The sequence below is a fragment of the Oenanthe melanoleuca genome, chromosome 1 (assembly GCF_029582105.1).
Source record: "Oenanthe melanoleuca isolate GR-GAL-2019-014 chromosome 1, OMel1.0, whole genome shotgun sequence".
Lineage (NCBI taxonomy): Eukaryota > Metazoa > Chordata > Aves > Passeriformes > Muscicapidae > Oenanthe > Oenanthe melanoleuca.
Genome location: NC_079333.1, coordinates 26,216,927 through 26,231,207, shown reverse-complemented (window position 1 = coordinate 26,231,207; position 14,281 = coordinate 26,216,927). Strand labels below are relative to the sequence as shown.

Sequence of the window (14,281 nt, the reverse complement as noted above, 5' to 3'; positions counted from 1 at the left end):
AAATAAACCACCTTCTTTGTTGATCAAGCTTGATGGTTTCCAAAATTTTATCTTACAGTTAAATTTTCTGTGTCTTTTCCCTTTCTTTTTGCAGGCAATTGACAAGTATTGCCGAGTTAGTGGTGGCTTTTCTGGTGTCAAGGATGTCTATTCCTCATCTCCTACATATGATGATGTACAGCAGAGCTTTTTCCTTGCTGAAACTTTGAAGTAAGTCCTTTTCACTCCTGCATCTTTCTGTAAAAGCTCACATCTAAATTGAAGAAGAATGTAGTGGCTCCACAGGTAGAGTCAAAGACTGATTTTGAATATTAGAAGTTCAGAATGGAACAGGGAGAAAGCAGGTCCTGAAAATGGCAGTTCTTGTGCCTAGTTCAGGCATCACAGCATGTTTCACTGGGAAAAAGGGGCTCCATGTTCATCCTGTGTAAGGGGATACTGTGGTTATTCTATCCTTTTTCTGGCTCCTTACCAAATTCCTCTACCTAATCAAAATACTTTGTTGCTTCGTGTTACCATTATAAAAAGAAAGTCAGCCACTGCTACCTCCTCTGTTGTCTTATTTAATTTTATTCCACTTACTCCTTCAAGTTCATTTTCTGGAGACTAAAAGAAGTGGTCCCAAAGAGAGAAGCAGCAGTTTCAAACAGGTCAGGTCAGAGAAACAGTACCTCTCCAGGAGCTGATGGTATAAGATTGATCTGCCTATAAAAGCCAAATGAGAGAATGAAATCTGCTCCTAAGGGACTTTTGTGGTGACAAGGGGGACTATTGATGTATCACCAGAATCCTGTCTGCATCTTAAATAATCACAAGGAGATCTGAAAATACACTGATGCATCATTCAGTAACTGCATATACTGTAGTGCAAGTATTACAGATGGTGGCATTTCTTTCTTTCTAGGAAAGAACTCAGAATTTTTTACTGACTTTAGGTTTGGAGCATTTTCTGCTTGTGGAACAAAACAAAGGTTTATTGAAGAGCTTGATATTTTATGTTTTTGACATTGATGCAATTGGCATAACCCAAACCAGAAACTGGTTTCACATTGAGATAAAGCCAAGAACATTAGGTCAAGCAAGATAGCCTGAATGAAAATAAAGACAGAAAGGCTGGGTGTGATGTCATGAGGAAAATGAAGATGTTCCTCAGAAGAGGGACATAGAATACCTGCTGTAATCTTTTCTGCTATTTATGATTATTCCTGCATATTCATTCCTCTCAAATTCTGATTTGGTAACTGTCCCAAATATGCTTTGTTGCTGCTTGGTTACTTCATTTCATCGGAGATACACAGCAAATTTAAGAGTTTTGAGAGGTACCTGGCATGGAGGTACCTGTTGAGTGGGAAGGACCAAGATGGAGAAATAGGTTTCTTAAGTTATTCAAAGGAAAAGTGTGAATCAAATGAGGAAGGTGAGTTTGAGTGAGATGAAATATTGCTGCTGTGCTGAGAAGGAGCTCGGAGAGCTGCAGCAGGAGAGAGCAAGGAAGAAGTATTAGGAAAGGAAGGGCCTGATGCTTCAAAGACAAATGAAAAGTGTGGAGAAGGAGACGAGATATGTGTGACAAAACTGAATCATCTCTGCAAGAATTTTTTATCTGTAAACAGTAAACAGATGAGGAAGGAAAGAAAAAGTAGGGCTCCACTGACTGGATTGTGGATAGAGCTGGCAAATAAAGGCAGCAGAAGAATTGATCAGGCAGTGACACAAGGCTGAAAGCAGCAGACACTCCCAGTGTCTGATGGAGAGAGAGTGAAGGAACAGCAGAACAAGTGTGCACATTCTGGATGTGGCAGAGTCCACCAATTGGAATGACACCCTTGCCAAGTGCAGCAAGAGCTGTCTTTTCCTGGATGGCAGGAAAGCAAGCAGGAGCTGGGAGATCCTGTGCACCCCCGCTGTTGTGCTTGCACTCAGCCAGGTTTTTTGTAACAACAGAAATGTGCTTTGAGTTTTAGCAGTTGTGGTAGGAAGCTTTGACAGATCCCTGTTATCAGTTTGTCCTACAGAGTTATAGCACAGCCACATTCAAAAGTGTACATTAAGAAAAAAGGAACAACAAATCCTTTTTTTTCTGCATATGCTCAGTAACCCTTATTTTGTTACATGCTTCATGTCCTCTGCATTGTATGATAATGTACAACATCTGTGAAAACCTCTGTACAGTCTATTGAGCCATTTCTCACAAGAAGCTGAACCCTCTTCCAGAATGGTGATGACAAATCAGATACCTGCCGTGGTTTAGTAGCTTCTTTTGTGCTGCCATGAAATCTTTGGATTAAAGAGGATTAGTAATTTCCAAGTGGGTTTACTCCATTAAGAAAAGCTTTCTGACTTCTCTGCTCTCTTGCCCCCCAAATACTTGTGGTTGGTGTCTTGATGTTTGTTGTACATTGCAAGTCTTTGAAGAAAGACTCAAAAAACAAAAGTTTATTGGAAAGATTAAATTTCTGTCTTTGCTTTTCAGTGAAGAGCTTGATCATAATAAAAATTACTTCAGATCATTGTAATAGGGAAGGCTGTGTGTGTGCTGTACAAAGATTGAAAGCAAGTAGTTTTTTTATAGATGTAGCTGCTGAGCTGCCTGCCCATGCTCTGCTTTAATACTAATGTTTTTCATCTCTGTCTTGGTATTCAGGTATTTGTATCTGCTTTTCTCCAATGATGATCTCCTACCATTAGACAACTGGGTTTTTAACACAGAAGCTCATCCTCTGCCTGTTCTACATTTAGCCAACACCACACTGTCAGGAAATCCTGCATATCGATAAAAACAGCTCTATGAAGAGGAAGAGAGACTGTTTTCAGCTCTGTTTTGTTTACATGGACCACTTGAGACTTTAGCAGGAGGAGAGACAGACACTTGGTAAACCTAGACCCCCGAGTCAAGCAAGTATTGGCATGGGAAATGAAGCTCTTCAGCATATAAATAAGTTTAAAGTTCTGTTTTATACATGACCAAAACACGTGAGTGTGTATTTTGCAGGATGGAGACTTCACACGCTTTGAACCCTGGCAAGACATGGAATCCATAGATAATATAAATGCAGCAGCACAAGGAAGAAGAGTCTTTCCCATCCAGGGAGAGGAACTTGCTGCTTGCTGTTGCAAGAAACAACACACAGTCACTTCTTCAGACTGGGTGGGCTCCAAATACCTAGGTTTTCTTTTTCTTTTTTTCTTTTTTTTTTCTTCTTAATCTTTTTCTTTTTTTTTTTTTCTTTTTTTCTTTTTTTTCTTTTTTCTTTTTTTTTTTTTGTGATGGCATGAACAAAGCAACAACAAAAAGCAGCACCACTGCACCAGCAGCATCAGGATTTGAATTTTTTTTTCTCTACCTGTCTGAATTTTCTAAGGAGCATTTGTTTGTCCAGACTGGCAGCCATTCTCAGAGCCTGTAATCTGTTAGAGCTAAACTCTAAAGTACAAAAAGTGTTGCCTCCTCAGTTTCCCTTTTCAAAATAATGCTTATATCCAAAAAGAAAAAACAATTAGTAAGCATTTGGTTTGTAGTTCACTGTCATCAGTGTGGGCTTAGTTCATTTGGCAAGCTCAGTCAGAGTCTGGAGCATATCACAGGAGTAGGAAGTAGGAGTAGGAAGGAGCCTAAGTTTCCCTTCCTCACAAATTATGTCACATGAAAAAGCCATTCTCTTTTTAGTCCTGGTTCTTTTAGCTAAATAAACAGCGATGACAACATGAGCATAACTGTTTCATGATTTATGTAGGTGGATACACTATGTGGAACTAAAAGAAGCTCCCCTTGAGCTAAGCAGTGAGAGTTTGCTGCTCTGTATTTTTGTACACAATCTGTTACTTTTCATTCTTTGGATTCTATTCACAGAACCTTATTTGCAGGTATATATGTGTCTGACAGAATCCTAAAACTGCATTTTATTTACTTTACAAAATTTGCCTTTCTTCTGGGTGCTCCAGTACAAATCCAACATGATCTTTGGAAACAGCTTAGTATGTCTCACATGTGACTGGGAAAAGAAACTGAAGAGTCTCTTCTTTCATTAATTTATGATGCTACTACCTGCATGGGGTTTTTTCAAGTACTTTATGGCTGGGCTGGATAGTATCACTTATGGAGTCTTTTTCAGTCTTCATTTATTTGCTGGAAAAAGTTTCATCTTTCCAGATTTTTCATCTTTTCAATTTTGTCTTTCTCAATCTCTTTTTACTGTTCTTCAGAACCCTTACAGCTCAAATTATTCTTTTTATTCCACTGTATAGCTCTCAAATCTTTTTGCCATGGTGACTGGCCCCTTTGCTGAAAAGCAGATTTTAGGTGCTGTTTTCTCTCCTAATTAGTGCACAGGTTGAGTCTTTAAAAAATCTTGATGATGTTTTTGTACAGAAGCAAGTGGAAGAACTCATGCGTGAACTGCAGTGGTACAGCAACAGATTTAAAGGGAGTGCTATTTTCCCTCCTCAAAAAAGTTTTTATATGAAGTTTTATATAAAAAAACTTTTCTCCTTATCATACTATAATATATCTGATTGTAGAATTTTCCCCCAAAATTATTCTTCATTGGTCTGTGTCACTAACTTAGACATAGATATCATCATATGATCTAAGTAAAATTGCTATCAGATGCTTTTTTCCAGACAGTTACTTTAGTTTAAGAGGAAGAAAACACAGAGCTTGGGAAAAGTTTCAGTCTCAATGTTTGTACGTTAATACCAGTTACTTTGTTGCTGTAATTTCCAGCAGTATCCTAAAAGTAATTTGAGAACTTATAAAGTAATTGATATAGTAAATAATACTGATTTCATTAATTGTTTATTTAAAATTAGAAGTATCCTAATTAATGGATTCTTCTTACTGGCCCCACATTAATTTATTTTTCTAATTATTATTCAGTGACTTACTGAAGAACTAGCAATTTTTCATTTTCCCAAGTTCAGATATGTTATGTTTTCAAATTGTTTTTCTGATCCTATGAGAACTGTTATTAATTTAAAACTGCACTTAATTGCCTTTTTCTCCTACATGTCTCTGGGTATATAGGAGAAAGAGGAAAGGCAGACCCTTCTGTTAAAAAAAAAAAAAAAAAAATAAAAAGAAGAAAAAATAATAAAAGCACTTTCTGCCCAATAGACCCATCCCTGTACTCCTCCTCATAAATGTAGGTGTAGAATGGGTGCCAGTCTGTTCAGAGAAAGGTCAAGGACAGAATTCTGGAGTCCCAGAAACAGCAAACTTCTCATCAGTGCTTCTCCTCCATCCCCCTCTTGTGAATTAAAGAGGAACCCTTCAAATTTAATTTCTATGTGAATCCTAGTGTGTTAACTCACTGCCACAAGAAAGCCTGAATTGAAGACTAAGCCGTTTCATGTTATGGGATGGTGTTCTTCTTAAAGCAAATGTACAATTCTGCTGTCTCTTTGTGTAGATAAGCAGCAGTTACCACATTTGAGACACTTGTTTCTTGTTTTCCAGTTACTCCAACAACAGTCAGTTTATTCTCCATCACTCTTTAAAATACCAACTGTCCTTTTCCTCCAGAAGCTAATGATATGCAGAGTCTATCAAAAATAGTGCATTTTAAGGACTAATTGCTGTGTCTTTCATAAATGTCACCCTGAGATTTCCTAGATCAAGCAGAGTTTGGAAGCAATGGGTTCTGTCCGAGGTACATGCTTAATTACCAAGCAGCACAGATACTGAAACTTCTGACTGAAGTCATGTACCCTCGTTCTGAGTCCTTCACAGAGAAGTAGGTTCTGCTCTGCAAGATGGCATTATGTGCAACCCAAAGTTCAGACTGTTTTCCCTCTGGGTATATAAGGTACAGTAGAATGCTGCCATTTTCATTCTGTTGCTGCTGTCTTACTTTCTTGAAGATAAGAGTGTAAATTTAAGCACAAAAATGACTTTTTAGTCCTAGCTGTTTCTGAGTCTTGCACTGTACTCTCTAACAAAAAAATCCTCATTTTCTCTAGGTCGCTGTCCCATTTTACAATTTCTACAATACCCTCTCCTCTTACAGAATGAAATTAAAAACAAAAAATCATGTTTTTGGCATACTGGATTTGGGCGAGAGCCTGGAAATCCAAGAATTGTCTATTTCCTGTTTGCATGCAGTCAAAACAAGGATGTATGGTTCTTTTCCTAGTCCAAGCCTCAAACTAGCCTGTTGATCAGAATCTGCCAGCAGTAAAAGTTTTTTCTAACAATTAGAGCTTGACTTTTCAAAGGGGCCAGATCATGCGCAGCTTCCATTAACAATCCTGGAGCTGTGCATGTCCTGCAGTCAAGAAGTCAACTTCTTAGCTTTGTCTTCTAAATAAAAACAAAACCCTTGAATGATATTCTGAATATTAATTTTGCTGCACAATCTAGTCCTTCAAACTTAAAGTTCAAGGAAAGTATAAAAAAATAGCAAGTGCCCTGGAGGAAGAGCAAGTAGTTCCATCTGCCAGTCACACCTTTGCTGTTCCTTCAGCTTCCTGCTCCAAATTTGTGGATCACCGTGTTCTAGCTCTCAGACACTGACATATCCCCCCACAGGATTTTACAAGATTTGAATGTTGCCTGGATTCTGAAAGGTGACAATAATTAAATGTAATGCCATCCTTCAAGGTTAGAGGTGCACCCCCTAAGCAAACCCTGTTGGTATTTACACTACAAAGCTTAGCCCATGTTTGTAAGGGGAGGACAAATAAGAAACAGGCTTCTTGATACCAGAGAAAAATGAAAGCAAGCTCTTGACCCATACTGTAGTTGGGACATCAGTTCACCCTGAGTAAGACATCCCTCTTTCACTCCTTGAATTTTGAGATAACAGTCTAGTGACTCAAGAGTTTGAGTTGCCATACAAAGAGGAAACCCAGGCTCTTTTGCAAGTTGTGTGCATAAAACTGTAGCAGAGATGCTAAGCTCGAGCTGCTTCAGCTGTCAGCACCTTCTAACAAACTGCTCTGTAATTACCCAAGAAAGTTGGGAACCACCAAAGTCAGAGGAGACAGCCTGACCTGTTACAGTGAATTGTTGCCTTTAATCCTAATCGCTTGGTGGAAGTTGGATTTGCATTCTGCCTTTATTCTTGCTTTGTCTAAAACTGAGAGATTATTTTTTCCTCCAAAATAAAAGGGCAAAAGTCTATCTTCTGATGTGGAAACCTTCTGCCTCTGACCTGGAATCCTGCATATGTACTTTTTACAGATTAAAAAATAATATTGTATATAAAAAAAGATTGAATAAAGAATGTCTTTAAGTGAAAAGGGTGTTGTTTTTGTCCTTTTCATCCACAGGCAGCATTGTGTAGCACTGGACTGTGAAGCTGACCCTATTCCAAAGGCTTGGTGGTGCTGCAACTTTTCTTTCCCCTGCAACCCTACTAAGGACTTTGTCAACTTAAGCATTTATCAAGATCCCCTGTTGCAAAATTGAAACCCCTGCACCCAGTACTTGCTTCTAAAAGGTCCTTGTAGTGCGCAGTTCATGCACAACACTTTGAGGCTGTTCCTGGGTGAAATGGGTGACTATTGTGAAAGCCACCAAACCTAACAAACGTTTGAGATTTCTCCCCATTTGTCAAGTTGTGTGAAAGTGGCTAAAAGGTTCAAAGATCCTTTTAGATGAGGGTAAAGAGACAGGCAGAGTAGCAGCAGTACTAAATAATTAAGCCAGCAGGTTAAACCCCCAGCTTTTCTTGAGACTTCAGTAGCCAGTGGGTTGGGCAATAAAGTCTGTCTGTCCATTCCTCTGCTGTCTGGGAAAAAGTTCTCAATTGTTTTATGTGTTATTCACCAGGGAAATTGGTATAAGGAAATGGCTTCAACTGAGCTTGTTTTGCCCCTGCACCTTGCAATTCCCTGGAATTACTGCTACAGCTCTATTTTTTGCAGTACAGCTTTTGAATAACCAGATTTGCTTTCTGATTCACATTACTGCGGATAATCCTTTCTGTTTGACGTCACTCATGTTGCTCATACGTGGTACCTTGTTTTTGTGATGTGCCATGATTGCCAGCCCTTGTGTCCTGCTTTATATCCAATGCCCAACCTTCCCAGGGTGCTTCAACCTCAAGATGTAACTCTCATAAGAGGAAATTGCCATAACTGAGTGCCACACAAGGTTGTTGTACTGTCATGCTATCCACCTTGAGATCCAGGTTTTCATCCAGCTGTTGCTCCATAGCTTTTTGCACGGGCACATTCACACTGCACCCAGCTTCCAACTGCAGCATCACTTCCAAAGCAGCAGCTTTTGCATCCATTGATGTCCCTGTGGCGTCCTCAGCCCCTGAGCCACCTCACTGGAATTCACTTGGTGTAGCAAGGTGTGTCCTGTCCATTGTGGTTGCACTGCATTGTCTCTGCCTCTTCAATAGTGAAGTGCTTCCACCTCATCTGAAACAGACATTCTTTTTCATGTTCTCTGCCCAAGGGATATATATAGGGAATATCCTCTTTTATCTCCACTGGCACTGTGCCTGCATGTCACCCACCCCCCCTTCCCTTGCAGACAGTGATTGTGTGTGCTCCTTCCTGGAGACTGTGTGCCTTTCCTATGCATATTAATTAGCTGTATTTAAAAATCCTGAAATTAATACTTTAATGGGTTATTTTTAGCCTTTGTCTTGTAGCTCTGGGAGCTGGCTTCTCTCAGTGCAAAGTCATAGGCTTTCTGTGGGCTGTGGAAAGGAAGCATAACTGTGCTGGTTCACGTGTGGGATGTGGGAAGGCTGGTGATGGCATGCATTTTTGTTTTTAATATGAAGAGCAAGAGTCTTTTTGACACTATTTAAGGCTAAGCCAACTCCCATGAGAAATGGTTTGAGAAAGAGATGTCGCTCATATAGCCAAACTTATTTGCAGGTAAAAATTCAGGGAAGAATTTGGGGAGAAAGTAAAAAGCACTGTGTGTTCTTGTGTACAAATAATGTTACTGTTTTCTTTCTTAGATTGTTTCCATTGTACGAGTAGTCACAGGTGACAGGTATGATGTCTGTCTGTAATAGCAAGAAGAATTTGTGGAAAAATCTAGAAAGAATTGTCAGTAGAGAGCATAAAGGATCAGATAATGCTGAGGTCTGGAACAGCAGAAGACAAAATTTAAAAAGTCAAAATGCAAAGTTGTTCCTCCTGGGACGAGGAGCAAAACCTTTCACTATAATCTGGGATGTTATCAATCTGAACTCAGCAAAAGAGAAAATGGAGCATACAGTCAGCCATAATACATAAATCACCAATGCAGGCTGAAAAAGCAAGTGAAAATAAAAATACTGTGCTGAGTCTAAGGTCTGTCTGGCCTCGTATCTTGACTCAACTCTGATCAAGAGCAAATTCCAACAGAAGACCAAGAAAGAGAATTTTGATACTTCACAAATGTACCCTGAAGTGATCTGCAGCTTCCTGAGTCATAGGTGGTTATCTTGGTATTTAATAGGCCTTGACATCCATGGTGGGGGGGGGGGGGCATTCTTTGGAATTGATCCAGTCACTTATTGAATCAATAGCAGCTGTCAGGGAGCAGAGCAAGCTCTGCCAGAGCCTCATGGTGCTGGCAAGACATCCATGCACTGAGAGGGTGTTTCTGATGAAACAAAAACGTGTCAGTGCCATGCAGAGATGGGTGACCAGCTCTGAGATCTGGTGTGTGGTTCTGGTCACCTGTATTCAGGAGGGCTTATCTCAGGGGAGACAGGAGTGTTGAGACTTACCAGGGAATGGAGAGTTGACCTCAGGAGAGGTGAGAGGAGTTCAGTCTGGCAAAGTGGAAGGTTGAAAGAGCTGTCCACAACCCATCAAGTGCTTGATCAGCCTGGGAGAGAAAAAAGCTTTTTTTACTGGAGGACAAACCTTTCACAAAAGCCCCACACAAAGTGGTACCTGCAATGCCTGAATCATTTATGACAATGAGGTCCTAGGAGTAGAAAACATGTTTATCTGCTGAATAAATGGATGATGTTTTGTGCTTGCCTGCAGTTTCATGTACCTGAATCAGGATATAGGAGGTCCTTTCTTGTGCTGCATTCCAGAGCTCCTCTGGGATCTCTAAGTCTAGGGTTGAATTTACAAAAGCTTTTTCCTTTTCTCTGTTATCTGTTTCTAGGGCAGGACAAGTGTAAAATGCCATTAAATCAGGAAGTAAAAAACCTTTCATAACTTTATGGATGGGAGCTATTCATTCACATTTGCTATGCTGTTTGAGTAATGATGGATAGAAATTCACCAAAATACTTCCTATTAAGTTTTCTAACAGGGTTACCAATGACCTTTCACCACTGGATTTGCTGTGGAGAAATCAGAAACAGATTGCAGCATGCTGGAGCACAGTGTTAACAACATAGGGATACCAATCTCTTTTGATCTAAAGATTGTTACTGAACAAAACCCAGGTAACTAAGAATATTACTTTAAAACAAAGGAGTGGTAAAGTCTGCAAATACAGTTCTTTGTGCAGTGATTCTTACACAGCAAAATAAGTGAAGATCATCAGTACCCTCAAGAAAGAATCTCTGAAGATACTGTCTGCTGCATGCATTTAAATTCTTTTTGCCCCCAGTTCTAGATGGCTCATTTTGTCCTTTATTTGGGTACACATCCCATTATTACTTGAGGTGCTTTGTGCCTGTGGGCTATTTATACACTAATTAATGTTCACATCAAGAGATTCCCCTGACAGTTCTCTGCATTTTTGCAAGTGTTCTCTTAGCTCTGCACTGATACGTGGTCACACACTTTGTACACTTTAGCCAGGCACATAATTGCAAAGAGTACATAGATTCTTGCAGTTAGTGTGCTCAAATCAAACCAGTGTAACTTGAGCAACCATTTATGTCAGACCAGTACCACAGTCTGCTAAACCTTATGCCAAGCTCCCACACTGTACTTCTACTTGTATCACAGCAAGGTTAGATTTTCAGGTTCTCATTAGATATTTTGCAATTGAAGTGGAAATTTTCCACAGGAAAAGGATCCTCCAAGTCTTTGAATACCCACCAGCCATCAACTTGTGGAATTAATTGCTTCACTGTGAAGCAGGCTTTGATGAGTTCAGTGACAACAGTGAAAAATTCGCTGCCACATCCAGGTAACATCATTACACTGATTTTTTATTAGCTTAAATAATACACAAATGCTGCTTTTTCAAGTGTGTCCCCTAAGAAAACCTTTCAATACACTGCCTTAAATTTCCTATGGATTCTGCTCATGCTATTTCTTAATAGAAGTCTGTGAGTAAAGCCCATCCATCCCTTCACAGAACACAGTGTGTAGCCCTGGAGTTGTTCTCTCTGAACAGGTCATGTTCAGTGCCAGATGCTGGTTAGCTGCATCAGAAAGATGCTCTGCCCACATCTGTCCTTTTTTTAGCCCTCCAGTAGAAATACCTTGCCAGCTCAAGCTGTTGGGAACGGGCAAGGATGTAGCTGGGTGTGCTCTGGTTCTGGTCAGCTCAGAATCCATAAGTCATTTGTTTTCAATAATAGTATCAGACTGACTTCCAGAATGGTGACATTGAACTTTGAGGTTCAAATGGCAAACACAGTGTCTCCCAAATGCTGAGCAGCCTTTGCCCAGCGCTGTGTGTGCGAAGTTCCCGGTCTGACGAGTCAGTGAGGCTGAGCAGAGCCAGCCAGGCACAGGGGGCACAGCAGTCTGCCCTGAACAGATCAGAAAATCAATACAAAGGATAAAAATGCATTTGTGATGTGGGACATGAACTGTGACTGTGAGGAGCCTTCCCTGTGGAGGGAAAAAAGTCGCCTGATGTGGAGGGTCTGTAGCCTCTGTGGGCTCCATAAGATTTTAACTGGCTCCTGTTGAGAAAAGGCTGTACTTCAGCTGCTTGACAAGTCTGATTTTTCAAAAACTGATGAGTCAAGCTGCAAGAATTATGAGATTGCTTCTAAATAATGAGTTTGAGGATCTTTTCTCATGTCTGAAGTTGTGGGATTTTTTTTTTAATCTCAAGATTTTGTGTCACTCATAGTTTAATATTTCCAAGTCCTGGCTTTTTTTTTTTTTTTTCCTCCAGAATGGTGACAACCACCCTTAAAAAAAAAGGAAAAATAAAACTTGGCTTTTCTTCTAATCTGGCAGAAGTTCCAGCATCATGAAATTATCAAGAGTGGGCATTGCTGCATTAAGCTCACCCTGAGCATTGCTACAAATATTTATGGACAACTTGCTTTTCAGAAAACACCATTTTAAAATTTTTTTATAACTTAAAGGTGAAGCAGACATAGTTCTTCATTCCATAGACATACCATGAAATTTATCCTGTTGACTGCTCTGGTTCAAACAGTTGGTGACATCCTAGTTTTAGTGTGATGGTTCACAGTAACTGAATACAAATCATAACACTCAAAACCAGGACATCCAAGTAAAATGTCCCTGTGATATAAAAGTGAGCCCCACAATTACTTTTGGATTCTTGCACTGATCTTTAGAGGGACAGAATGATTTTTCCACACCAAAGTGAATAATGAATGGGATTCATACACTTGACCTTGACTCTATCACCTGTGGTTCTTCCATCACTTCCTGCAGGAGTGCTGGAGGGAGGAAGCAAGGGAGAAACTCGAGGGATTTTTTTAATCCTGTGCTACTTATCTGCTTGTACAGAGACCCATCAGACTTCCAGTGTATTAACCAATTTGTTCTCAGACAGGAGCAAAAAGCTAGACAGTGACACTCTTGTTTTGGAAGCTTCTTCCAGACACTGTCTCAGCTGTGCTGTAGTTCTTGTGTTGTCACAGCTAAACGTGGCATTACTCCCACTGGAGCAGTGTTCAGAGGATGAACCTGAGACCTTTTCTTGAAATACACGTATCAAGTCATTCCCTTAAAGCGACATTTTGAAATTTTGACGTGTAAGAGGAGTTGTCTTGGGTTGCAAAGCACCCAAAAATGTTAGCAGAAGAGGAGGTGGGGTTAATACTTAACTTCTGCGATGTAACGGGGTTGGTCACTTTGTCTGTCTGGATTCCCCGTATCCAGCAGCAGGCAGCCTGATCCAGAACCTTGCACTGTGTTTTTTGTGCTAGAAGTGCAGACTTTGTGAAGACAGAAACTCCGCAGCCGGAATATTAAGCTGGGCTTTGCAGAGCAAGTGAGCGGAAGCCATCGCTGAAGATACCATCTTGTGGCAGTGAGAGGCACAGACCAATAGAGCCAGCGGATCTAAGCTGTGAGGAGCAAAGCATCGGTCCTGCCGAACAGCTAATCACCCACTCCTCCCTTCCCAAGAAAAAAACGCCACCGAGGAGCAAGTTCTGGCTGCGGGCTGCGATCCCGCTGTGTCCTCGCCCAAGAGCTGCGGGGAGGGGACGCGCAGGGAAAGTCTCAGGTTTGCACGGCACTCACCCCACCCAGCGGCCGCTCCACGACATTCCTGGCCCAAAACACCTTTCCCGGGGAAAGGACGGCGAGATCCCAGTGCGGATCTGGTCCTTACTCTGGGATCTCTCCCAGATGTGTCCGTGGCCACTTCCCACCTGCCTTTCCAGTAAATCAGGGAGCTTTGCCCTCTGCCACCAGCACCCCGATGTCCAGTTTAGCCTCCAGAGCTGCCGGGGGCTCGCACAGCCCAAGACGAGGCACAGACGGGCAGGAGATTCCAGCTGGGATCTGTATCCTGCAGGAGGACACGGTCAGTTCGCAGTTAATCACAGAGCTTTTTGCGAGAGGTGATCCAGCTCCTGCTGCGAAGTTGTCCCGGTTCCTTTCCCTCCTTTATGGCAATACCGGGAACAGAGAGTTCAGATTAAATGAGTAACTGCGTCCTCTCTGTAAATACATTACCAGTGCATTTAAGTTCCTAGAGCAACAGGAAAAGTTGAACGCTGAAGAACGACCACCTCAACCACTTTGTACAGGCAGAACCTGCCGTGCCATGATCGGGATCAAACCGTTTTCATCTCCTGATTATTCCTCGTGGCTGGCCAGAGACACCATTGCTGCAGCAATACCTGTGTGCTAGTTTATTTCAAGAGCCCTGTAGACAAGAGATATCAATTCCAAGAGGATCAAAATAAACTCCCCGATTGAAAGTGAACATTCTTGGACTTAGTGGGGAGTGCAGCATTCCCTATGTCATCAGCACTTGCAAATAAAGCATGTAGAAAGCCCAAGTGCATGTAAAAAAATCCAGTGTGCTTTTGGTCTAGGTAAATTAAACCTAAATATCTAACTAAAATTGCATGTGGGATTATCAGAAAAATATATATCTGGCTTCTGATGGAATCACCACGCTGAAAATTTTGAGGTGAAAAAATATTTAAAAAAGAAAATAGAGAAGGTGAAGATGCTTCAT

General features: G+C 40.9%; 1 protein-coding gene across 1 annotated transcript in view; it reads left to right on the top strand.

The window, feature by feature from the left end:
* Nucleotides 1–7,235, top strand: part of MAN1A2 (mannosidase alpha class 1A member 2) — a 135,275-nt gene extending 128,040 nt beyond the window's left edge. Inside the window, exons 12-13 of the mRNA XM_056514231.1 lie at nucleotides 95–210; nucleotides 2,645–7,235. Coding sequence (XP_056370206.1) covers nucleotides 95–210; nucleotides 2,645–2,777 — 249 coding nt within the window. The 3' untranslated portion in view covers nucleotides 2,778–7,235. The remainder of the gene's footprint in view (nucleotides 1–94; nucleotides 211–2,644) is intronic.
* Nucleotides 7,236–14,281: the final 7,046 nt, after the last annotated feature.